Source organism: Dama dama, chromosome 19 (genome assembly GCF_033118175.1).
Source record: "Dama dama isolate Ldn47 chromosome 19, ASM3311817v1, whole genome shotgun sequence".
NCBI classification, from domain to species: Eukaryota; Metazoa; Chordata; class Mammalia; order Artiodactyla; family Cervidae; genus Dama; species Dama dama.
In genome coordinates this window covers 90,298,311-90,325,553 of record NC_083699.1, presented here as the reverse complement: position 1 = coordinate 90,325,553, position 27,243 = coordinate 90,298,311, and the positions used below count along the sequence as shown (strand labels likewise).

General features: G+C 43.8%; 1 protein-coding gene across 4 annotated transcripts in view; it reads right to left on the bottom strand.

Annotated features, from left to right (window-relative positions):
• Positions 1-26,894, bottom strand: part of LOC133073779 (uncharacterized) — a 55,925-nt gene extending 29,031 nt beyond the window's left edge. For 3 of the 4 annotated variants that reach the window (XM_061167740.1, XM_061167741.1, XM_061167738.1), the window contains exons 1-6: positions 21,172-21,932; positions 19,243-19,395; positions 14,574-14,722; positions 11,432-11,572; positions 10,869-11,014; positions 5,699-5,791 (exon numbers count right to left, since the gene is read on the bottom strand). In XM_061167740.1, coding sequence (XP_061023723.1) covers positions 5,699-5,791; positions 10,869-11,014; positions 11,432-11,572; positions 14,574-14,722; positions 19,243-19,395; positions 21,172-21,351 — 862 coding nt within the window. In that variant the 5' untranslated portion in view covers positions 21,352-21,932. Of the gene's footprint in view, positions 1-5,698; positions 5,792-10,868; positions 11,015-11,431; positions 11,573-14,573; positions 14,723-19,242; positions 19,396-21,171; positions 21,933-26,780 lie in introns of those variants that run through there. The other variant, XM_061167739.1, reaches the window with a different exon arrangement.
• Positions 26,895-27,243: the final 349 nt, after the last annotated feature.

Sequence of the window (27,243 nt, the reverse complement as noted above, 5' to 3'; positions counted from 1 at the left end):
ATGCTAGTCCAAGGCACTCTCTAGAATTTAGACCTCTAGGGAGTCCCACATGCCCTGTTAGAAGGTAGGAAGGCTAATGCTGCCTTAGGTCAGGGATTTCCTGCTCCAGGACCCTAACTAAATTTCAAGCAGAACCAAATTCTTTTCTTTGAATGGGAAACAAATTCCTTGGAGTAAGAGTAAGTCCATGCTCAGCTCCTGGTAATACTTGATCCACCCCAGCTGTATTCACTCCAACCTAGTTTTACCTAATCTTACACTTCTTTAAATAAAAACAAGCTCACTAACAATGACCACTTTACGTGACCCTCCTCTGTCTCAGAGACCTTAGTAGTGGTATAGTGATGCCTGCTATGCCTGAAACAGAGTGGTGTACCGAAATGAGAAGAATCTCCAGGTTTGAAACCTCTCTGAAAAATACTGTGTGACTCCCCAGAAAGTCACTTAACTCCTCTGAACCTAAATGTCCCCATCGCTGACATATAGATCATAATACTCATATCCTGGGCTTCCCAGTTGGCACTAGTGGTAAAGAACCTGCCTGCCAATGCAGGAGACATAGAGATGCATAGTTCGATCCCTGGGTTGGGAAGATCCCTTAGAGGAGGGCACAGCAACCCACTCCAGTATTCTTCCTGGAGAATCCCACGGACAGAGGAGCCTGGCAGGCTACAGTCCATAGGGTTGCAAAGAGACATGACTGAAGCGACTTAGAACCCACACGCACACTCATATCCTAAATGCATTGTGAAGACTGACTTGGGAAGCATGGTGGAATAATGACTGTAGAGTCATGTAGTGCACAGCAAATATTACTGCCTAGCTTTCCAGCTTCATTTCTGGAGTGTGTGTCATTGAAATCCTTGGGTGGGTACAACCTGATGGAGAACCTCCACATATAAAAATGTCTCCACTTCTGCCAGTGCCTCCCTGAGGATCAGATACATGTTTCTGACAACTGTGTGCCTCACCAGGGAGCCATACCACAGATCCAATGTAGATTTGCCCTACCTGCAGCTTCCTCCCATTTTTTCTTCAATTACTCTCTGAGATTCCCCAGCTTTTCCTGATTCCAGAACCTTTCTTACCACCCTCACTAGGTCCTGTCAGTTCTCCCTCCTAAATATATCTAGACTCTCTATTTCCATCACTGCAGTCTCAGTTCTGCCCTCTATCTTCTTTTGCCTGATCTACTGTAATAGCCGCCAAACTAGTCTCCCATTGTCCCAATGTCCAACTCTAAAACAAGTGCTGCAAAGCTGCTGGAGATTCTTTTTAAAAATCCAGCTCTTATTATGTCACTGTCTTGTTTCAAATGCATCATGGCTCCCCCTCTGCACACAGAAGAAAGTCCCGTTCCTTAACAACATTCGTGGCTTTTGGCCATTTGTGTCCACTGGCCTCCAGCCCTCTCCCCTGACCACTCTGCAGGGAATGTCACACTTTCCAGATGCTGAACGCTTCAGGCACATTCACCCCCGAGCCTCTTCTCACCTGGTTCCCTTTGCCTAGAATGCTCTCTCTTTCACAGCTGATGAACCTCTTCTCATTCCTTCCAGCTGCTGGGCTGTGCTGTGCTCAGTCGATTCAGCTGTGTCCGACTCTTTGTGACCCTGTGGACTGTAGCCTGCCAGGCTCCTCTGTCCGTGGAATTCTCCAGGCAAGAATACTAGACTGGGCTGCCATGCCCTCTTCCAGGGCATCTTCCCCACCCAGGGATCAAACCTGTGTCTCTCTCTCCTCCTGCATTGGCAAGCAGGTTCTTTACCACTGGCGCCACCTGGGAAGCCCCATTCCTTCCAGTGAGAGCTCTGTTTCCCCTATAAGCCCACACCAAAGATCAAGTGTAAATTTTCATGGAGCCAGAAATTCCCATCTAGCATCTTCTGAGACCAACAGATGGGTATCACACATTTTGGTGGGCATCAGAATGTGAACCATTACTCAATGTTCATCTGTGGATGCCAGGTCCCGGTAGGACCTTCTTCTTGAAGTTGGCTTTTGTTTTTCTTAACTTATTAAAACAGCTTCTTTCCATCAAGGAGTATGTGTGATTTTCTGTGTGATTACCAGAGGTTTATCAGCCAGAATATAAATCCTATTGATTGCAGGACTTAAGGAAGCAAAGTGTAATTAGTGCTGGGTGATTCACACCTTGGACCTTGGAACCTGTTCACAAAGATTCCATTGTCTAGCTATCACTCAGGACAAAATCTTAAGTAGAACAATTTCTGGATTATAACCAGTAATTTCCTGACTTGGAACTAATAAAGCTGTTTTGAAGATTACATCTTGACTTTTGAACTTGACCCTTGCATTCCTTAAAGCCACTAGCATTCCTATGGTCTGTGGCAATGATATATAGTTTATTTGGGGAAGTGAATTTGCCACCTGAGTGGCTTTAGTACTGTAGCACGGGTCTGTCTGGAATAGAAAATGGAAACCTACTCCAGTATTCTTGCCTGGAAAATTTCATGGATAGAGGAGCCTGGTGGGCTACAGTCCATGGGGGTGCAAAGAATCGGATACAACTGAATGCACATGCAAGCTTGGGGACTGAGCACGTGTCAGATTTTGCTCCCTGAACACATCTAAGTCATATGCTGGGGCTCCCAGTCCTAAATCCTTGAGAGTTAAGACAATCCTGGGAACTACGGTGTGGGGCTTGGGCTGGGAAATGGAGCAGACCCAGGGGACAGAGCACTCCTAAGTCCTTGCTGGGTCTTCTGAGAACTTTGAGGGCCTTGAAGTGACATGACGTGTCAAGCTGAATGGGGCACAGGGGAGCTGTCTTATTTGCAGATGACTATTTCTGATGACCTCTCAATGATTTTCAGTGTTCATTCATCCTCTGGGTCCTTATGGACCTGACAAGCGTGTGACTAGGGTAGGCCAAGCCAGACCTCACCCACGTGAGAGCTGATGTTGTCAAGTTCCTGTAATCATTCATTTGGAAGGAATAGAAAGGGTGTCAGGCTTCTGAATGGGGGTTTTGACTCATACAGTTCAACTTTCCAAGCAGCAGACCAAAAGCCTCTTGTCCACAAAGAGGCGAGCATAAAAATAGTTCGGCTGTTTCCAATTGGGACCAAATGGAAACCATCTGGACTCCTCACCCAGGAGGCTGATGTAAATCAGCTCAATCTGACTCTTATTTTGAAACATGTAGAACTCTTCTACCAAAGACCAAACTCATCCTCAGACAAATAAACACCTTATGACTGTGAAAATAATTATCCAGTATAGGAAACTGTTTTTTAATTTGCTTTGTGAAGACTGGATAGCATGAAAACGCTCTACTTTGACAAGAGGCTAGAAAGTAAATAAATACTAGATACAAAGTGGTTTCTATTGATCCCAGGCACAGAATTCCTTGGGAGACAAAAGACTTGAATGGCTCCCATTGTCTATTGGATTAAGTCCAAACTCTTGGTCTGGCATGCAATCCTCCTTAACGTGACCCACCCCTCTTGTCATGTCTACCCTCCCGCGTACTCTTGTTCCAGCTAAGATTATAGGCTTGTGGCTTGCATTGCTTTTTTTTTTTTTTTTAATTTTTAAAATTTATTTATTTGTGTCTGTGCTGAGTCTTCATCACCGCTGTATGGGCTTTTCTCTAGTTCTGGTGAGCGGGGGCTCCTCCCTAGTTTCCATGCGGGCTTCTTGTTGCCGTGGCTCCTCTTGTTGCAGAGCACGGGCCGTAGAACGCGAGGGCTTCAGCTGTGGTTCCCAGGCTCCAAAGCACTGGTTCAGTAGCTGTGGTGCACAGGTTTAGTTCTTTCTCCGAGTATGGAATCTTCCCGGATTGGAGATTGAACCCATGTCTCCTGCATCGGCAGGTGGATTCTTTACCCCTGTGAGCTGCCAGGGAAGTCCTGCATTGTTTTTTAATTTAAAAAAATTTTAAAATAGTGCTAGTAGATTTTAGAAAATCTACTAAAGGGGGAAAGAGGAAGAAGGGAGAGGAGGAGGAGGGGCATCATAGTAGGTTATCATCTGTTTTATCAGACAGTTGCCATTTGGGAATATTTTCAACCAAGATGCCCTCAGAGGAGTTGGCTGGGGTTCCTCTGGGGATGAGGAGGATCAGCGTGTCCAAGCCAGGTCGCCGTACAGAGGACAGTCCTTACACTGGGCTGGATGACATCTGAGGGGATAGGACTGTTGAGTCACTATTCAGCAGAAAGACTATATTCACATCAGACAACAGAGCTAGGGCCTGATAATTGTTCTCACTTTACCTTTTCATCTGGCTTTTTTAGATCACTAAATTATATTTTTTTCAAATTCAGTGAGATTTCACAGAAAAGAAACAAGGATAATTCAAGAACAGAAAAAAAGACCACGCAAGAACAGATTAAAATTGGGGAAGAGAAAGCCAAAGGGTGAAAAGCTTCATCGTAAGGACCTACTACCACAAACTACAAAACAACAACGAAGTGGACTAACACAGAATAACAGAAATTTAGGTTAGCCTCCACGAGGAATTTCCCCAAGACTGCTCACGACACACCCAGTGATCAATCATCTTGTGCTGTCTCTTCGTAACTTCAAAATGTGAAAGCTAGAGTGGAATTTAGGAAGCGATGAGCACAAGTCCTTGACTTGCAAAACAGGAGGCTGAGACCATCAGGGCGAGTACTGGGAACGGAATCCTGGTTCCCTACCATTTAGTGCAAACCTTTAATACTTGGACAGCTTCTCTCTTAGTTTAATCCTGCTCAGAGGTTATGGAGCTGGTGACTTCTTGAAATTCCCTCTAAATTACCCTGTTTCTGCCTTTTTTTAACTGGAGCATAATTGCTTTACAATGTTGTGATGGTCTCTGATGTGCATCAATGCGAATTAGTCATGATTTTACATACGTTCCCTCTCTCTTGAGCCTCCCTTCTCCCCTCATCCCATACTTCTAGGCTGTCACGGAGTGCCAGGCTGGGATCCCTGTGTTATATAGCAGCTTCCTGCTAGTTATCTATTCTTCACATGATAGTGTATATATGTCAATGCTCAATTTGTCCTATCCTCTCCTTCCCCTGCTATGTCCAGCAGACTGTTTTTCTAGATTCCATATATATATGTGTGCATGTGTGTTAATATACAATATTTGTTTTTCTCTTTCTGACTTACTTCACTGGATAAGGCTCTAGGTTCATCCACCTCACTACAACTGACTCAAATTTGTTCCTTTTTATGGCTGAGTAATATTCCATTGTATACATGTACGACAGCCTCTTTATCCATTCATCTGTCGATGAACATCTAGGTTGCTTCCATGTCCTGGCTATTGCAAATAGTGCTGTAATAAACACTGGGGTGCATGTGTCTTTTTGGATTGTGGTTTTCTCAAGGTATATGCTCCATTTCTACCTCTAAGGAATGAGCATAGGAAAAGAGTTTCCAAGCTGAATTTATCAGGTCCTGCCTGCTGTTTATTGCAGATTATTCCCATAATTGTTTTTTTTTGGACTTGTTGAATGTGGCAGAGTCATATTCCTCTGGCGGTTATAGTTCCGGTGGGTATGGCTAAGCTGTTCAGTACTAGGTTTATATGAAGCCATCAGACACTGAGTCTTTTTCTCCACTTGAGTTTTTCTATTTGGGGTAATTACTTTAGTAATTACACCCAGCCTATGAAATGAGGAAGTGATTTACAAGATGAAGGAAGTAAGAGGAATAGTTTAAACAACCACAAAAATACCTTTTTTTCTCTTCTTCCCTGAGGTAGTTTTCACTGTTACAGCCCTGGGTGACTCTGTAATCTGGTTCAAAGTTGAACTTCCTCTCTGTCTGGCTGTATGAAAAAAGTTAAAAGATTAAAAAAATAATAATTCAAAGTTGCATGCATGGATTTTTGACACTCTTTAATATCATTTATTGCCTTCATTTTATGTATACTTTGGGCAGACGTATTTCTCATAAAAGAGAATTATCTGTCCCACTGACTTCACTTCTGTCCTGGCTTTTTCATGTTTCTCCCCTCAAAGGCTTGAAGAAAGTATGCAACCAGGCAGCACCTGAAGAACCAACCTGAGGGCCGTGTGTAAATCCTTCTTTCAGTTCCACAGTTGCCCTCTATACCAGTAGCTCCAGTCTTGGGAATTAGTAAGAACATATCAGATTAGAACACATTTTTGGCATATTTAAGTACATATATTGGAGACAACCCTAGTGGCCCAGTGGTTAAGAATCCATCTTCCAAGATCAGGGACACAGGTTCGATTCCTGGTCCAGAAAGATTTCACATGCCGTGGAGAAACTAAGTCCATGCGCTACAACTACAGAGCCTGAGCACCCTAGAGCTCCACAACTTCTCAAGAGAAGCCACCACAGTGAGATGCCCTCACACTGCAACCAGAGAGGAACCACCGCCTGCTGCAACTAGACAACGCCTACATGCAGCAGCAGAGACCCGCACAGTCAAAAATGAAAATAAACAGATACAATTATAAAATAAATAAGTACACATTCTGACATATTATCACACTAGGGTCATTCTGGACCCTTCTTTCCCTGTCTCACACCCACGTCCCACCCACCAGGAAGCAGTGTAGACGCAGAACCTCCTCTGCTGCTGTCCTCGTCTTACCCGGGTGGAACCCTCTCACCTCTCTCCACCACCGCTCATCTGAACGACAGCAGCCTCCCAGAAGGTCTCTGTGCCCTCCACCCACACCAAGTCTGTTTGCCACACAGATTGAGTGATCCTTCTCAAACCTAAGTCCTGACTCAGTCCTGATTCCTCTGTGCTTTCCTAGCTAACACGGCAGGCACGTGACTCCTGGCCCCTGGGACTGCCCAGGCACCTGCTGCTCCTCGTGTGCAGGCCTTGGGGTGTTCCTGGAACACTCCTCATTTATCTGCAGGCTCGCTCCCTCCTCTCCTGTGTCTGTTCACAAATGCCACCTCTTCAAGGAAGCCTATATGCAACCGTCTATTTAAAGTCACTCTAGGGACTTCCCTGGTGGTCCAGGGGTTAAGAATCTGCCTTGCAATGAGGGTGATGCAGGTTCGATTCCTGGTTGGGAAACTAAGATCCCACATGCCAGGGGTTAACTAAGCTCCTGCGTTACAGTTACTGAGCCCACGCACTCTGAAGCCCATGTGACACAATCAAAGATCACGCAACAAAGATCCTGAGTTCTGCAACTAAGACCCAACACAGCCAAATAAATAAAGGCTAAGATAAAAATCAAATCACTAAATTCGCATGCCTTTTGGCCCTATAATTCCACTTCTAAGAATTTTCCATATTGCTATATTTGCACCTGATAGTGTGTGTGTGTGTGTATGTGTGTGTGTGAGCAAACTATAAAGCTATTTGCATTTGAGGATAAAAATAAAATAAAATCACACCCCAACGATTTTTCTCTTCCCCAGGTTCCCAAACTGACTTATCTTGATTGTTTTTTTCTTTTTTCCATAGAAGCTATCATCTTATAGTAAACCATAGCTGGTATATATTTATCATGCTTTTTAAAAGTTGTCTGACTTCCCGCACCCCTCATACACACACAGGTGTGTTCCCAGCCCTCTCCTCAGGGGCAGGGATCTTTGTTTTATGCGCTAATGTGTGTAAGGAAAGACACATGTGAACACACACACACATACATATGATGAAGGAAGGAAGGAGCGTTATTCCTAAAATTGCATTTTATACGTTATAACAAGTAATTAAGAAAGCAAACTTGTCATTGGATAGTGAGGCATTCATGAGTCCTTAGTGGTCGGCAGCAGAAAGCTTCTGTGCCCATCTCTGGCAAGAAGTCACTAGGAGCCTGGGAGTAGCTCACAGAACAGGAAAGGAAATCAAACATTTGGGCCTTATGAAACACTGGCCTCAAGACATTTTTGCCTTCAATAACATCCTAGAGGGAAATGGAAAAGTTATAAACAATCTTGTAACTTTTTAGTTTGGTATCTACACTTGTCCATCATAAGTTTTAAAATTTCAAAGAATGAAATTTCTAACATATAGAAAATATTGACATTTAAAAATAAAATCTAGGGTGAGGAGAGGGATAAATTAGGAGTTTGGGATTAACATATACACACTACTATGTATAAAATAGATAATCAACAAAGACCTCCTGAATAGTACAGGAAACTATAATCAATATTTTGTAATGACCTATAAGGGAAAAAAATCTGAAAAAAGTTATATATGTATATGTAACTGAATCATTTTACGTGATTCCCTTTTTTCCTGTGTTTTTACTGGTATTTTAATTTTAATAACTCTATAGAATTTTATATTTGAAAGTCACTTATGGGTCATTCTATAAATACTTCTCTGTAAAAAAAAATGCTTCATTTACAAACATTTAAATTTTAAAAATTTGCTGCAATCATAAGCCTCTAAAGTATTAAAAAGTCTTCTGTAGTTATTACTCAATGTTTGCTGCAGCTGCTGCTGCTAAGTCGCTTCAGTCGTGTCCGACTCTGTGCGACCCCATAGACGGCAGCCCACCAGGCTTCCCCATCCCTGGGATTCTATGTTTAGATGTATGCAATTGATGAACATGATATATTTTATATATTTTGATAAATCCTAATTAAATACAAAAATAAAATTTTATTGGCCACCTCTCCCAAAGAGATGGATGGTGCTGTTTTATTTATTTTTATAATTAATTCATGTATTTATTAAAGAATATCACTGCTGAAATGAAGCCGACTTCAGCATCAGCGCTTTTTCTCTTTTTTATTGCTATAGTTGTAACTGCTGAGAAATCTTATTCATATGGATGGGAATGGAATAATAGGATTGCCAGGTTTACTCTCTCTTGTCCTCCAAATACAAGACACCCAATTAAATGTCAATTTAAATGTCAGATAAACAAAGAATAATCATTTTAAGTGTATCCTAAACATTGGATGGAACATACTTATAATTAATTATTTCCATCTAGAATTCAAATAAATCCTAAGAGTTTTATCACAGCAGTATTATTCAATTCTTTGAACTCCTGTGTGTGTGTGTCAATTGCTCAGTCATTTCTGACTCTGCAGTCCCATGGGCTATAGCCCATCAGGCTTCTCTGTCCACAAGGTTTTTCAGGCAAGAACACTGGAGTGGGTTGCCATTTCCTCCTCCAGGTGATCTTCTTGACCAAGGGATGGAATCCATGTCTCCTGTGTCTCCTGCATTGCAGGGGGATTCTTTACATGCTGAGCCATCAGGGAAGCCCTTGAACTCCTGAGTTATGGGCTAAAAACTATATAGTAATTGACCAAAAAAAATGTTTTTAATGATCTGTCTGTTTATAACTTAAGTCCTCCTTCAATTTTGTTAAAAGCAAAAATTGGGAGCCGTGTGACCTGTAAAACATGATTTATTGCTGACTCATTAGAGTCATGCATTTTTTTTTTTTTTTTTTAACACTTGCACTCATATTTTGAACTATCTCTTTGTTTCTGAACCCTAGGGGAGATACTCTGCTCAGACACTGGATGGTGGACAGGCATGCCTTTCTTTCACAAAGTAGAATGATGATTGTGACCAATGATACCAACCACAGGTACTGGGTCATTATGAAAGGTGAGAATCTGGACATTTTAAGAAACCATCCACATTCCCACAAACGTTGCTACTGGGAAGTTTGTGTGCACTCTTTGTCTTAATGTGTTTGGGCTGCTATAACAAAACATCATAGACTGGGTGGCTTATAAACAATAATTATTTTTCACAGTTCGGAAGAGGCTGGGAAGTCCAAGATCCAGGTACCAGCAGATTCAGTGTCTGGTGAGAGCCTGCGTCCTGGTTCACAGATGGCTGTCTTCTTGCTATAATCCCACAAGGTGAAAGGAGTAAGGGAACTCTGGGGTCTCTCTTTTTTTCTTTTGGCTGTGCTGGGTCTTCATTGGGTTTGCCTTATGGCTCAGCTGGTAAAGAATCCGCCTGCAATGTGGAAGACCTGCGTTTGATCCCTGGGTTGGGAAGATCCCCTGAAAAAGGGAAAGGCTACCCACTCCAGTATTCTGGCTTGGAGAATTCCATGGATTGTACAGTCCATGGGGTCTGTGCACGGGTTTTCTCTAGTTGCAGAGAGCAGGGGCTACTCTCTAGTTGGAATGCTTTGGCTTCTCATCGTGGTGGCTTCTCTTGTTGTGGAGCATAGACTCTAGAGCACACGGGCTTCATTAGTTGCAGCTCGTGGGCTCAGTTGCCCTGCAGCATGTGGAATCTTTCCACGTCTCCTGCATTGGCAGGTGGATTCTTAACCACTGGGCCACCAGGGAAGCCCACGATTAGTGTTCTTGTCAGAAACCAGACAGCTTCCTCTGTCTGCCTGCACACATCTAGGAAAGGCCCTGTGAGGACATAGCAAGAGGGTGGCCATCAGCTGGCCATGAAGACAGCTCTTACCAGGAACCAAAGCAGTTGTAACAGATGACCACAAACTTAGTGGCTTAAAATAGTACATGTGTATCATCTTACAGTTCTGGGGATCAGAGTCCAAAATGGCTCCTATAGGCAAAAGTCAAGGTGTCAGTGGACCTGCATTCCTTTTGGAGGCTCTGAAAAGAACTCGTTTCCTTGTCCCTTCTAGCTCCTACAGGCCACCATGGCTTATGAACCCTTCCTCACGTCACTCCAGCCTCTCCTTCCACTGTCACACTTCTTTCTCTCAGACTCTAACTGCCTGCCTCCCTCTTACAACGATCTTTTTGCCATGTGAGCTAACATAGTCGCAGGTTCCGAAGATTAGCACAAAGACATCTTTGGGGACCTGTTATTCTGTCCCCACACATTCTCAGGAAGAAGAATCTCCATGGATCACTGGGAAGGTCACCTTTAATTGCAAAACAAAGTTTCTTTCTTTTAGGTGGCCCCAAATGAGCCCAGGACCAAGTTTCCCACAGCTTACCTTGGAGCAGCTGAGGGGGGTTCCTGGTGTCTGGTGAGGAAGTGACCAGTTGATCTTTCCCCTGCATCTCTGCATACTCTGCCAGGGGTCTGAGGAGACCCAGAACTCCAGTACATTGCAAGTAATTGCCACCGAGGTGCAGCTCACTGGGGAAGGGGCAAAATACACTGTTCATTTGATATTTTTTCCACTCTGTCAAATTTAAATTTGAGGTCTTCACCTCATAAAATGATAGACCTAGTTACAAAATAATACATAAATAATCATAATAAATAATAATAGACCATGTCATAAAAAATAGACCTAGTAACCACACCAGCCGGCCAAAACATGCATTTAGCACAACACCCTTGATTCTCAAACATAACTAAAGGATCTTTCTATTATAATTAAGAAAAGAAAAACAAAATAACTAGAGGAGGAAAAGATGATATGAAAAACATAATAAAAAAAATCTAAGGAACTCATGGGTTAGCAGGCTCTGTAAGTAAGTGTTTATATAACTCAAGATGCAACAGTGCCAAGATGTGATGGGGAGGGTGGGGAGCAGGGGACCCTCTCACCGAATGGCACTGTGGCATATGATGGAGCCCAGCCTCGGTCCATTCTGTGGCCCCAGACCACAGTAGCGCAGACTGAGTCTTTGAAGCCTTTGGTTGTTCTCCAGGCCTGAGAAAATACTCTCAATTTCTTCATGTGTAAATCTAAAACGAAATGATAGGGACTTTAAAATTTATGTTACCCATTGGAATACTAATGTTAAGTACTCCCAAGGCAGTGAGCGGCACTTTTGCTGGTCCTCAGTTTAGGCTTCCAGGGCTAGGGCTGGCTGTGGGGGTGGGCTGGGATGATTGAGGGGGGCAGCCTGCATGTGGAGGAAAGGGGACCTGAAGTCTACCTCCTGGGCAAAGAGAGCAGGGGACCGTTTGAAGTACCCATTCAAGGGAGCAGATGGAGAGCAAGTTGTGAATCCTGACGATGAGAGAGCTGGCCCAGTTGGCAGTCTAGGAAGACCCAGTGGTACCAGGACTCTGTAAGGAGAATCCTCTTAAGCCATGTCCACAGCAGGTTCAGGAAAGTTAAACCTCTCAGCCCTCCTTGGCCCTGAGGTCTCTTGCCTTAATCTGCACAATCCCTAGGGTTTCAAAGTGAAATCACACCCATCGTCTCATTCATGCCAGCAACAGCCTCTGCGGGTAGGTAGGGATTAGGTCAAGAAACTGAGGCCCAGCAACATGTTTGGGGAATTTGCAAAGTCAAAGCTTGAACTTTAAAAAAAGGTGAGAACTTCCCTGGTGGCACAGGGCTTCCCAGGTGGCTCAGATGGTTAAGAATCTGCCTGCAACACGGGAGACCTGGGTTGGATCCCTGGGCTGGGAAGATTCCCTGGAGGAGAGCATGGCAACCCACTCCAGTATTCTTGCCTGGAGAATCCCATGGATAGAGCAGCCTGGCAGGCTACAGTCCATGAGGTCACAAAGAGTCGGACACGACTTAACAACTAAACTCATACATACTCCCTGGTGGCACAGTGGATAAGAATCCGCCTGCCAGACACAGGTTTGATCTCTGGTCCAGAAAGATCCTACATACCACAGAACAACTAAGCCTGTGTACCACAAGTAGTGAAGCCCACACACTCAGAGCCCAGGCTCTGCAACAAGAGAAGCCACCGTGATGAGAAGCCTGTGCCCATCAAGGAAGAGTAGCCCCTGCTCGCCACAACCAGAGAGAGCCCTCACAAAAGAAACGAAGATCCAGCACAGCCAAAAATAAAAATAAATAGAAATTAAAAAAAATAAAATGAAGTGAGCAGTATTGACAGAAATAACTTTAAAATTTATAAATTTATTCAACAAGTAGTTATTGAGGGCCACAGTGGCTGACGGGACACAGCCGTGTATGATAAAGAGGGGCGTCCTGTCTGCTGGACTTCATAGTCTATCAGGGAAGACGCCGAGGACAGAGCTCCAGTCCCCAGGGGGCAGGGACCTGCACTCTGTCCATGTTGAGGTCTCGGTGCAGACGCCCAGCTACCCAACCCTGACAGCTCTAGGTGTCTTAGCAGCAACAGTATTTCCACTGACCATTAAAACAAGCTGTTTCTTAAAAGTGGGAATTCCTTCTTTCTTCCCCGCAGTGCAGGTCGCTGGGTTCAGCACAGCAACTGGAGTCTAGAGGGTCTCCTAGCAGTGGGGTTGGTTCTACTTGGTCCATTTTGGGAACTCTGTGGCTGCTCCTGTATCACTGCATGGTGTCCCGAGGACCCTGTCCTTCTGCTGCCCTGAATTAGGAGACCCTAAAGCTCCTGGTGGCTCAGTGGTAAAGAATCTGCCTACAATGCAGAGACATAAGAGATGCAGGTTCGATCCCTGGGTCAGGAAGGTCCCCTGGAGGAGGGCATGGTAGCCCACTCCAGTATTTTTGCCCGGAGAATCCCATGGACAGAGAAGCCTTGCCAGGCTACAGTCTGTAGGTTTGCACAGAGTCAGACGTGACTGAAGTGACAGCACAAGGCTCCTCCCAGCATTTCCGAAACGCAGAGAATCTCCACAGGATACTGACTTTCCCCAGCCTTTGCTGATGGACTTGTTCTCTGTCACCACCAGGGCCCCAGTAAGATCCCAGTCCTTTAAATGGGGTCTTTGTATCACTGAGGTACCACTTCTCAGGCATGACTTCGCAGCCCACTGGCCTTTTTGAGTACAAGGCTCCACCTGGCTCCATGGCAGGAGTCACAGAATCATAGACTTGGGAAGTGGAGGAGATCAGCTCATAGATCAGAGAGGTGGCATGACTGGCCAGAGATCACATAAGCAGTTTGAAATGTTTTATGGATTGTAAATTAAGGCTCCAGCAATCTAGTACCATCGATCAAAGGTGGACTCTGAATCAGACACCTGAATTCACGTCTAGCCTCCCCAAGAACCGAATGGCCTTGAACAAGCCAATTAATCCCCCTGAGTTTTTCCTTACCTATAGTCAAGGGTTAGAAATGGTACGTATCTGTCATTATACATCATACATCTCTACGTAATGGTATATATTGATACATATCTACTGTTGGGAGAAAAAAATGAGGAAATCCATGTACTGTGCTTGGCACATAGTAACAACCATTAGCAGGTATTGTCATTATGAGTATTATTGAACTTGACCTCCCCTGACCACTCGGAGCCCAGCCCTCTGAAGGACTTGCTCTGCTCTTGTCTGGCACCACACCTTTCCTCCCACCTTCTCTCCTAGTGAACACTGACCATCTCTGTGGAATTGCAGTTTCCCTTATCCAAACTACTGCTAAAATGTGTATCAACAACTTTTGTGATACTCAGACTTTCCGCCTTGTGCTTTACATAATCAAGAGCATGTCTCCTCCCTCTGTACACGAAGGACTCCCTTGGACAGGGGCAGTGCCTTAAGTACACTATATCTTCCTTAGCAACAAGCACTGTGCCTTGTACAAACCAGCCTTCGACAAACATTTGTTGAAAGAATAAACGAATGACTAGAGACTCTTTTTGAGAACCCTAACATTTACTAGGAACATGAACTCTAAGGAAGTTTCAGGGTGTCCTTTGCAGCAATGACTTGATTAGACACAAGGAACTGGGACATTTCCCTCCCCTGCCTTAGCCTCCCCCAGCTGCCAGCAGGGGCAGGGGTAGGCGTGGGGAACCTTGAAGGAACTCTGCATTCCAGCCTTACTTGCAGTAGTCGAGGACGAGAACATGCAGACTGCTGAGATGCAAAGCCTGCCCAAGTCTCCCCAGAGACCATGGATCCATCTTGCAGTCAATGAGTTCCAGGGTGGTAAACGGGCAGGGGGTGTGTCCCTTCGATTCTAGAAGCAAAGCCTGAGAATGCAAGGTTAAAAGTGCAGACACAATGAAAACAAACATGATCTGTGTTTGTTTTTTTATATTCGAGTTTATTCTTCATTTAACTTTTAAATACTACTATGGTTGAATATGATCTGTGTTTTTATAAATTACTTCAAAGTCACTTATGTTAATTATTCAACATTTTGGCCTCAAAGATGACTTTCCAGTTACTCAAAGAGAAAGTGGCATGAAAACAAAATAATTTCCCTTTAAAATGAAGACTCACTAGAAATTCCCTGGCTGTCCAGTGGTTAGGACTCCATGCGTTCACTGCCAAGGGCCAGGTTTTGATCCCTGATTGGGGGACTAAGATCCCACAAACTGCTTGGCATGGCAAAATAAGTAAATAAATAAAATTTTAAAATAAAAGATAAAATGAAGACTCATTGAAGAAATGTACAGGAAACATCAAGCTTTATGATGAAAGAAAATATACGGTAGCACAATATAAGCACACGTCTAAGGCAAGGTCATTTCTTGCTGTAATGAAGGATCCCAATGATAGTGAAATTCCAAGCTGACAGAAAAGAGTATTTAAAGCTAAAAAACATGAACGCTGCCTTTTTAGCAATTAGAATCACCACGACCCGAGGATTCCCTCAGTTCAAAATTTAAGCCTGAAAGCGACTTTGGTAGGGTTTGGAGGATGTAGGGTTTCGTGAGGTAATGACATGTGGGTCAGAGACAGGATTCCAAATTACAGCTTGGCTGAGAATAAAAAAGCCCTTGCAATCTTAACTACAGAGCTGGTGCCTGAGGCTTCTTTAATGAGAGAAAGTCTAGTTTGAGTGCTGGATCAGATTTCTCAAGCTGTATTTCTGACAGAGGAGGCCATGTGGCACATCCCTGCTGATGTTAACATTGGTCTGTGCAAAATAAACTCTGGACCGAGTCCTGAAGATCTCAACCAGTGGTTTGCAGGGTCACCCGCCCTGCTGTGGGCAAGACCAAGGCTGTCTGATAGAATTTCTCAGCAGCCTTCAGATTACAGAGAAAGTGAAAAAGTAAAAGTGTTAGTTGCTCAGCTGTGTTCGACTCTTTGAGACCCCATGGACTATAGCCCACCAGGCTCCTCTGTCCATGGGATTCTCCAGGCAAGAATACTAGAATGGGTAGCCATTCTCTTCTCCAGGGGATCTTCCCCACTCAGGGATCAAACTCAGGAATCTCCTGCATTGTAGGCAGATCCTTTACCGCCTGAGCCACCAGGGAAGCCTGTAGATTACCAAGAGGGCTACATTTTAAGGAACTGCTAAGAGTCACTTTTAACATGCATGAATAGCATTCTCTTTCCAATTTGAATGGACTGAGCACCTGACTGAGCCTCTGAATAAAAAAACTAAAAATTCTGTTTATATAATTAAAATATCTTTTTAAAAGTTCATTTTAAAATTATAGTCAAAAGCATATAAAATTTACCATTTTAGTAACTTTTAAGTGTACAACTCCATGGCTTTAAGTGTATTCAGACTGTTGTGCAAGCCCCATCACCATTCATCTCCTGAATGTTGTCCATCTGTCAAAACTGAAACTCTGTACCCATTCAACAGAAGTTCCCACTGTCCCCAGCCCCCAGCCCCTTGCAACTGCCAATTCTACTGTCTGCTCTATGAATTTGACTACTCTAGGTACCTTATATAAGTGACATGACATATCCTTTTGTATCTGACTTATTTCACTCACTTCAAGGTTCATCCATGTTGTAGTATGTGTCAGAATTTCCTTCCTGTTTAAGGCTGAATAATATTCCACTGTATGGATATACCATATTTTGCTTACCCATTGGTCTGTCAGTGGATACTTGGTTTGCTTCCATCTTTGGCTACTGTGACTAATGCTGCTATGAACATGAATGTATAAACATCTCTTTGAGACCCTTCTTTCAATTCCCTTGGGTACGTACTCAGTGGAATTGCTGGATGATATAATAGTTCTATTTTTAATTTTTGGAGGAGCCGCCATACTATTTTCCATAGTGGCACCATTTTACATTTCCACAATAGTTTACAAGGAAGGGTTCCAATTTCTATATATCCTCATCAACATTTTATTTTCTGATTTTTTAAACAGTAACCATCCTAGTTGACACGGGGTGGTATCTCATGGTGGTTTTGATTTGCATTGCTCTAATGATTGATGGTGTTGAAAATCTTTTCAAGTGCGTCTTGGTCTTTTGTATATCTTCTTTGGAGAATGTCTATTTAAGTCCTTTGACCATTTTAAAATCAGGTTGCTTATTTTTTGTTGTTGAGTTATATGAGTTCTTTATATATTCTGCATATTAACCCCTTATCAGATATATGCTTTGCAATTATTTTCTCCCTTTTCACTCGGTTGATTGTGTCCTTAGAAGCGAGAAGTTTTTTCATTTTTATGAGGTCCAATTCACCTAGTGAGCGTGTGTGTTGCTTGTGCTTTTAGCTTATGTCTAAGAAATCATTGCCAAATCTAGCATTATGAAGCTTTTCCTCTATGCATTTTTCTAAGAGTTTTAAACATATCTTTTTAAAATGTGTTGATTGACAGGTAGATTAGGGAGGAATACCCAAAGGTCAATGAATGAGAGGAAAATGACTCAGAGACGTATGCAGGGCACTGAAGCCAGCTTTCCCTTTGACAGCATCATTAAAGCAATAGATTTGAGCTTTGATTTTAATGGATCATACAGTCCAGGGGACAAGGTAAGAAGTCCAGCAGGAAATCCTGAATAGAGGTGTGGCTCAAAACATAAAGTGGATTGTAGTGCTATGTCCTTAGAGTAACTAGAACTAGAAATAAACCCAACTCTTCCCTTCCCAAAGGATCCCAGGGGAAATGGCCCATCTCAAACTGAGTATATGGAAAAAAATACATCCCCTGAGAACTCACAAAACTAGCCTTAGCACAGATTTGCAACTTGAATTAACATCATCAGAATGGTTCAAAGAAACCTTGAAAGTGAAAGTGTTAGTCACTCAGTAATGTCTGACTCTTTCCATCCCATGGACTGCAACCTCCCAGGCTTCTCTGAAAATGGAATTCTCCAGGTAAGAATACTGGAGTGGGTCATCATTCTTTCCTCCAGGGGATCTTCCCAACCCAGAGACTGAACCCAGGCCTCCTGCATCACAGGCAGATTCTTTACCATCTGAGCCACCAGGGAAGCCCCAAAGAAACCTTAGATCAAGAACTTAATTTCTGGACTTCCCTGGCAGTACAGTGGTTAAGACTGCATTTTCACTGCAGGGGACACAAGTTCCATCCTTGGTTGGGAAACTAAGATCCCAAATGCCATGTGATACAGCCAAAAAAAAAAAAAAAAAAAAACCCAAAGGGGGAAAAAAAAGAATTTAACAGCTCTGAGTGTGTGGCAGAAAAAAACTGTAAATCTTCTCTGGAGAGAGCTATCTGCAAATCAGAGCTCAAGGAATTGCCATAACTATTTTTGTCCCCAAAAAATATGAATTTATAGTTAAAAAAAAAAAGAAATCACATAAACATACAAAGAAATGTCCTCATAAGTAAGAACCAGTAGAAGCAAGAGTCAGAAATGTCAGACTCCAAAATAATTCAGATTATTGAAATTATTAGACACAGATTATAAGTTTAAACATTCAGAGAAATAAGGGACTTTCAAAAAGCCTAGAAACTGGAAATATTAGTGCTTTTTGTGTCCTGTTTGAGTTTTTCTCCACCCCAGAATCATGATTCTGGAGTTGTTCTATACTATCTTCTAGAAACCTTATTATTTTGCCTTAAATGATATATAATCCATCTGGAATTGATTCTGGGGTATGATGTGAAGTAGAAGTCAAGGTTCTTTATCTCCCATATTGTATAATTTAGCTTATCTTTTTGTCCTCAGTGAAAGGATTTACCTGAATTATCTAATTAGCCCTTGCCAGAAGTAAAGTCCTATATATAACTTATGACTCACTATAAAGGAAGCTCAATATAAAAATAATAATATTTAATCTATAAGTGTGCATTCAGCAAAACCATCATTCAAGAATGAAGGCTATGTGTTATACAATAGCAGTCAAAATTAATAAACATGGAGAAATCTTGACAACATAATGTGAGTAAAAGAGGAAGTCATAAAATCACACACAAAGTGCAATTCACGTAGGTAAGTAAAAACATACATGCATATGTAATAAAAGCATAAAAACATGCATGGGGTTGATACATGTCAACTCTAGGCTAGTGGTACCTCCGGGAGGTAGATGGGCAAGAAGAAGAAAGATAGCACTTTAGCTCTTGTATTTGTAAATATCTTCAATATCCATTCCTTAAAAAGTATATTACGCGACGGTGAGTACATAGATGTCAGTTCTATTACTTTTTACACTTTTATATGTCTGAAATATTTCACTAAAAATACTTGAAAAAAAGAGTACTTTGGAGCATATCAGTCAACAACCAAATAAACTATAGCTGGAACACATGATATAATATGCTTATGTTCAAGTTTAAGGTTAAATGGAAAGCTGTTGTTAAAATGCATGACTCACAAGTCTGGCGATCTCTGGGTTGCTCAACTGAAAGCCCCAGATGCAGATCTCTCTCCCCAGCATGTAACACTCATCTCGAACAGTCATGAGCAAAGGTTCCAAGGAAATTGGTAGGATGCCTGGCGGGGAGTCATCAGGTCTTACCAGTACAAACTAGAATGTTAAAAAAAAACTACAGGTGGGCATCATAAACGGAGGTTCATGTATCCAAATATGTAGAGAAAGAATATCATCATTAGACAACATTAGAAGGACATTACTTATTAACTTTGGATCAAGTGTGCATTGGAGTGATAGTTCAGCACAAACTTAGGTAGTTCCTGCCTAAGGTTCATGAAAAGTCCCACAAGGCAGAGATTTTTCCAGCAGGTCACTGCCCATAACTGGGTCAGGAAATCAATTTAGTGGGTTGTTACCAGCTTTTTCTTTATTTCTTTAATGAAACAGAAAATAAGGGAAATTATCTGAGTATATACTATGCAGTAAGGAATAACTGTCTCATGACACTTCTATCTTAGTGATGTTCAAAATCAAAATGGAGACCCAACCAAAGCAACCCACCCAACATAAACAGCTTTGGGGGTCATACTGATTCCAGTACTTAAATACTGGGTCATAATGTTAATTATATTTCTGATGATGATTGTAATTAAAAACATTTGGAAAATACTGTTGACATGGTTATAAATTTGAATAAGATTTATGCTTAACCCTATGATTAAGTAGTGCAGCCTAATGATAAAACTACAACAGGAAAAAATGAATTAGGCCAATGCAGGAGACACAGGAGACTTGGGTTCGATCCCTGGGTCAGGAAGATCCCCCGGAGGAGGGCATGGTAACCCATTCCAGTATTCCTGCCTGGAGAATCCCATGGACAGAGGAGCCTGGTGGGCTACATACAGTCCATGAAATTGCAGAGTCGGACACGACCGAAGCGACTGAGCATGCGCAAGAGCGCAGGTCGGGAAGAGGAGCGTAGAAGTGGAGCGTGAAAGCCCAGCGGAACACAGTGGGGGTGGGCAGCTGCCCTGAGGACGGAAGTCAAGAAAGAGAGATTTAGACAGGAACTGTGGGAGGGTCTCTCTGTGGAGGGTGCAATGGAATCACCCTCCCAACCCCAGAAACATTCAGGAAAAATATGGGTGGACTGGATTTATGTCAGAGTCTTGAGTAATGATATTTAAAGTACCCATCTCTCTCTAATTATTTTGTTTAATTTGTTGTCTTGCTTAGCACTCAGCATTTTATGAAATCAGTAGGTATGTGGTTATTATAACACAGACTGTCTTTCTGGGCTGGTGATAGAGAAGTTGTGAAGCTGGACAGTCCGTCTTTGGGTGCCAGGCTCCCCCTTCTGGTCTCTCAGGCGCCCCTTCCTGAGCTGACCGCTTACGCTGGCCTCTCTTCCTCCCCCCTGACATTCAACCACTAGATTTAATCTCAGGAAAGATATGACATCAGGTGTTTTTTTCCTGAAATCTAAATGATATGCTTTCTTACTCCAAGTGAGATGGGAGGGGTGTGGGTATTTGCAGATCTGGCCTGATGGCTTGGATGCGTCAGATGTCAAGACAAGGAGACATTCTTTTGGAGGGTCGGGAGTGCCAGGGAGGGAGGTTCTCCAATGATGACAAAAGGGATGCTTTTGAGTTGGACTCTCCAGACATAGAGTGGGAGGAGGGGCAGGCTGGCCATTCCAGAGGTGAAGCGGGGGTGAGAACAGGCAGAGATGCTCGAAGGATGAAGGACTGGGATGGGCAGACTGGGAGAGAGGGGTGGGAAAGTAGGAGGAGTGTTGAGCAGACCTTGGTGCCAGAGTCAGGCTCTGGACAGCATGCAGGCAGGAAGAGCGGGCAACCCCACCAATTCTGGGCTTGAAGGGATTGAGGACCCATGTTCCTTGGTTCCTTGAGAGGAAACACTCACCTTCCTGAGAATCCGTTCATGGTTGATGCTGGCTTTCAAGTCCCTTTTGATGGCTGGACACACAGACGTCTGAGTCTGTACACAATGCTTCTCGTATGTTTTCAGGAACTTTTGAAGAGTGGAAACAATGGGCAGGGGTGCTCCTTTAGTTTTTCGTTTTCCTTGCTTTTCTCTTGGCATCGTTTCACAATGTCAGATTCCACTTGGATTCTGAAAACTGTAACTTGCCCCGAAAGCCAACACACAGATATCTTTTTAAGGAGGAGATCACACTTTCCCCACTAAAAACAAGCAAATATTGCTGCACACCTTCTCTGAAAATCATAAAGTACTTCACTAATCTTAAAATGAGAGTGGAGAATCAGAGCAGAAAATTTCAATTTGCAAGGACTCTACTCATGGAACTGGATTCTTTCTTTTAGATTGTTTAAAATGGGGGAAATTCATGGAATTCAGTTATAAAGAAACACAATTAACATTAATAGTGGGCTCTAAGTACTTCCAAGTTCATATTGATTTAAAAGTGGCATAAGTTTCTTTTAGACATAATTCTTGCAAGGCAGTAATTATAGTGGTTAAGAATGTGGGCTTTGAAAGGTAGCAGACTTGGATTTTAGTCTTGTCTCCACTACTTGATCTACTGTGTGGCCTTAGAGAAATTATAAACTCTTCAAGCCTCCATTTCCCTATCTGTAAAATGGATTATGGTTGTCATAAAGGTTAAATGAGATGAGTTTATAAAGCACTGCATAATACCTGGCATGTAGTGATAAGGAAACTTTTTTATTATTATTGATGTTATTATTATTACTGATGTATTTTTATTCTGCTGGCTGCAAGAATCAGTTCTAATTTTTGTCAGTGGGATTGCTGGATCAATCGGAAGTTTTAGTTTTTTAAGGAACGTCTATGCTGTTCTCCATAGTGGCTGCACTAATTTACATTCCCACCAACAGTGCAGGAGGGTTCCCTTTGCTCCACACCTTCTCTATCACTTATTAATTTGTAGCGCAAATTTTTGTTTTATATATTTTGGCACTATGGTATTATTAATACTAGGTACTTACAAGTTTAGAACTGATAAATTTTCCTAGGAGATGTACGCTTTTGACATTACTTAGCATCCCTTTTTGTCTCTAGAAATGCTTCATGTCTCAGAGTCACAGATCCCAAAATGTACTGAGATGCGTGAAGGCCCCGCACACTTACAGGGCTGCTGCTGAGTCGCTTCAGTCGTGTCCAGCTCTGTGCGACCCCATGGACGGCAGCCCACCAGGCTCCTCCATCCCTGGGATTCTCCAGGCGAGAATACTGGAGTGGGTTGCCATTTCCTTCTCCAACAGGGCACTTGGGGATATTTTAACTTTTCAAGGGAAAGCTAGCATCATCGTTAGATGCCATATGAACCACTGAGGGTAGTTCACATTTTCAATTTAGGTCCCACTTGCATTAGTATCCTATTGCTGGAAATGAGCCCATCACAAGTGAAAAACTTTCTAAAAAGGGAGAGTAAACCCAGTAGCATGTAGAGACACAGGTACTGGGGTGAGGGAAAATCATATTCTTAATAGCTCTGGTTGGGACTTTATCTAATCCAAGTAAGCCATCACTGGGATTACCAAGTGTCTCAGGACTTTAAGTGCTAACACCAGGAAAATACCGGGCAAAGCAAAACGGCTCTTCACCCTACCACTCACCCACCGACCCGTGGCCAGCACCCAGTTGTAGCTCCACCATTCTGTTCATATTTCTGCTCCAGCAGCTCCTGCAGAGCAACCAGACTTGGCAGCTACCCCAAATCTATTTTTCATCTTGGGGCTGGTCTAACTTCTTTTACATGGAACAAAAATGAGGCCTAGGAAGGGAGAGAAGGGATTTGCTCTGGCTGAAAACAGAACTGAGCGTACCGATTCCCAAGGCCATTAGAAAAATTTATTGGCATATAGTTGCTTTAGAGTGTTGTGTTAGTTTCTACTGTACAGCAAAGTGAGTCAGAGAATCACTTTCAATCACCTATCTATCTATCTATATATATCCCCTCTTTTTTGGATTTCCTTCCCGTACAGGTTACCACCAAGCACTGAGTAGAGTTCCCTGTGCTATGCAGTGGGTTCTCGTTAAGTTTTCGCTCAGTCACGTCTGACTCTTTGTAACCCCATGGACTGTAGCCTACCAGGCTCCTCTGTCCCTGGGGTTTTCCAGGCAAGAGTACTGGAGTAGGTTGCCATTTCCTTCTCCAGGTATTTTATACATAGTAGTGTATATATGGGGCTTCCCTGGTGGCTCAGAGGATAAAGCATCTGCCTGCAATGCAGGAGACCCGGGCTCGATCCCTGGGTTGGGAAGATCCCCTGGAGAAGGAAATGGCAACCCACTCCAGTATTCTTGCCTGGAGAATCCCATGGCCAGAGGAGCATGGCAGGCTACAGTCCACGCGGTCGCAAAGAGTTGGACACGACTGAGCGACTTCACTTCCGTTCTTTCTTTCTTAGTGTATGTATGTCAGGCTCCCCCAGTGATTCAGCAGTAAAGTATCTGCCTGTAATGCAAGAGCTGCAGGAGACTGGGGTTCGATCCCTGGGTTGGGAAACTCCCCTGGAGGAGGGCATGGCTACCCATACCAGTATTCTTGCCTGGAGAATCCCATGGACAGAGGAGCCTGGCAGGGTATAGTCCATGGGGTCACAAGAGTCAGACATGACTGAGTGACTTAGCATGCACGCAGTGTATTTATGTCAACCCCAAACCCAATTCACCCCACCTCCCTTTTCCCCCTTGGTGTCTACACATTTGTTCTCTACTTCTGGGTCTGTATTTTGGTTTTGTAAATAAGAATGTTTACAACAATTTTTTCTAATTCCCCATGCATAAATACATGGTATTTGTTTTTCTCTTTCTGACTTACTTCACTCTGGATGACAGTCTCTAGGTCCATCCATGCTAAGACCATTTTTGGAAAGCATCTCTAGTGCTGCTTATCATCAAGCAATTGGCAAGCACTGCATAGCACCATGGGAGACTGTGTGGGTGGGGAGAGGGTGGCCAGGTTTTGGGTCAAGCAGAGCAGGTTTGAATCCTGTTTCTGTCCATTATTAGCAGGGTGATCATGGGTAATCAACTTCACTTCCTTGAACCTGATTTTCTTCATCTATAAACATGGTGGGAATATTTACTCTTTGACATTTGTGAGGATTATATGAGATAACAAATGTGAAGGTTTTTTTCATCAGTAAGATGGAGATGATGGTGACAAAGAAGTGTTATAAGGAATGAGTTAGTACATGATAAATGCTGAGAACAGAACCTGACACATAGTAAATGCTAAGGAGGGAACCTGAGGCATACTGAGTTTATGTGATTTGCCTAAGGGCAGACACTGGTAAATTGTGTAGTTGGGATTCAAATTTAGACCATCTAGATCCACAGCCCCAGTTTGTAACCACTCTAAGGTACCATTTGTTAGAAACTGTTATGAATTGAATGTTTGCACCTCCCCTCCCCCACAAATTCAAATGCTGAATCCCCAGTGGGATGATATGGGTCCTTTGGAAGGTAATTACGGTGAGACAAGGTCATGAGGGTGGGCCCTAATGATGGGATTAAGAAGAGACACCAGAGCTTACTTCCACCCTCAAGCTGTTGAATCGGCCATCACCTACAAACCAACGGGGGCTGCCCTGGTGGCTGAGATGGTTAAGAATCTGCCTGCAGTGCAGAAGACCTGGGTTTGATCCCTCAGTTGGGAAGATCCCCTGGAGAAGGGAATGGCTATTCACTCCAGTATTCTTGCCTGGAGAATTCCATGGACAGAGGAGCCTTGTGACCATGGGGTCACAAAGAGTCAGACACAATTGAGCGACTAATACTTTCTTTCCCTTACAAGCCAAGAGAAAAGGCTTCAAAATGAAATCTATCTTACTAGTATTTTCATCTTGGATTTCCCAGCCTCTAGAACTGTGAAAAACAGATTTCTGTTGTCGGTATTCTATTATGGCAGCCCAAGCTGACTAAGATGGTACTATCCAATATTGTTTGTTCAGTCGCCAAGTCATGTCTGACTCTTTGTGACCCCCATGGACTGCAGCATGCCAGGCTTGCCTGGCCCTTACCATTTCCAGAGTTTGCCCAAGTTCATGTCCATTTAATCAATGATGCCATCCAACCATCTCATCCTCTGTCACCCTCTTCTTCTTCTGTCTTCAATCTTTCTCAGCATCAGGGTCTTTTCTAATGAGTCCACTCTTTGCATCAGGTGGCCAAAGTACTAGAGCTTCAGCTTTAGCATTAGTCTTTCCAATAAGTATTCAGAATTGATTTCCTTCGAGATTGACTGGTTTGATCTGCTTGGTGTCCATGGGACTCTGAAAAGTCTTCTCCAGCACCACAGTTTGAAAGCATCAGTTCTTCAGCATTCAGCCTTCTTTATGGTCCAGCTCTCACATCTGTACATGACTAGCCTTGACTATTTGGATTTTGTCGGTAAAGTAATGTCTGCTTTTTAACACACTGTCTAGGTTTGTCATAGCTTTCCTGCCAAGAAGCAATCATCTTCTAATTTCATGGCTGTGGTCACCATCTGCAGTGATTTCAGAGCCTAAGACGAGGAAATCTGTCACTGCTTCCACCTGTTCCCCTTCTATTTGTCATGAAGTGATGAGACTGGGTGCCATGATCTTAGTTTTTTCAATATCAAGTTTTAAGCTGATTTTTTTCACCCTACTCTTTCACCCTCATCAAGAGGCTCCTTAGTTTCTGTTCTGCTATTAGAGTGGCTTCATCTCATACCTGAGGTTGTTTTTATTTCTCTAGGCAATCTTGATTCAAGCTTGTAACTCGGGGAGGGAATGGCAAACCACTCCAGTATACTTACCATGAGAACCCCACTATACAGTATTACTGTTCACAGTATCAAGTATTTCTCATAAGCCTCTTCTGGGTATATACACATATATTCTATAAATATTCTACTTAGATCCTCTTAAATCTTGAGTTTTTCACTTACTATTTTAGCATGAGCATTTCCTTCTGTCATTTCTATAAGTGTGTGGCCCAGGTTAGCAACTATCTAGGTAACTGGCTGGTAAGTTAATATTCATTGGAGGTTTCGGGAGTGACCCCCACGGATGCTAGATTTTCTCATCTTGTCTGGTTGTGAGTTTCCTGGAAATGGAAGGTGGGGATGGGGGGGGGTGAGCGGGCCTGAGGGTCCTGCCGTCTGGAGAAGCGGTGAGGGGAGAAGTGTCCCTGCCCTGAGTTCTGAGTGCCCTGCCCGCCCACCTCCAACAGCGGCTGGCTCCCAGAGGGCAACTACATGGGAGGTCTGGAGGGGCTGCCTTTTGCTGCCTTCTTCAAAACCCCTGATGCACACAACAGTTTCGAAAGATTCCGGAAAGAATTCCCACTACCCACCGATGCTGGAAATCCCTACCCTGGGGATGTCTGGGCGGGGAGGCCTGTGTCCCTGGGACCGGGGAAGCGCAAGCCAAGCACGACCTCCACCGAGCGCAGGTCTCAGCGTGTCTGGAGCACCTCATCGTAGTTCGGAGTGCCGGAGCAACCTCGCCCTCACCCCGCACGCTCCCGGCCCCTGGCCCGCGCCCCGCACTCACTCATGCACCCGGTCCCTGCCTCCCTCCACCGCCGCCGGGTGGCTTCCCGCGGCCGGTGTGCACCGTGGAGACGGCTGCGCGGCAGCGGCTAGGGGCGCGGCCGGGGGAGGTCGGTGACCCGCGGGGGCCAGAGCGCCGGGAGGAGAGGAGGGACAGCGGGAAGAAGGAAGGAGGAGCAGCAGGAAATGGCGTTCCAGGGTTCGCTGGGGCTCTGCCCGGGACCGGGAGAACTCCAGGTGCCCTTGCTGCGGATCTGGGTCCTCGCAGCTGATGGCGCTGCGAGGGACGAGGTCTAGGAGGGGACAGAGTTGGGGACCCGCGTCCCTGGTTATCGGTGGGGCATTGGGGGCGAGGAGCAGAGGTCTCCAAAGGGTAGATGCCTCGGCCTATTTCCCGCCCACGCGATGTCAGCTGTGGACCGCACCCAAGCCCCTAACTGGGTTTTTCAAAGAAACCGAGTTAT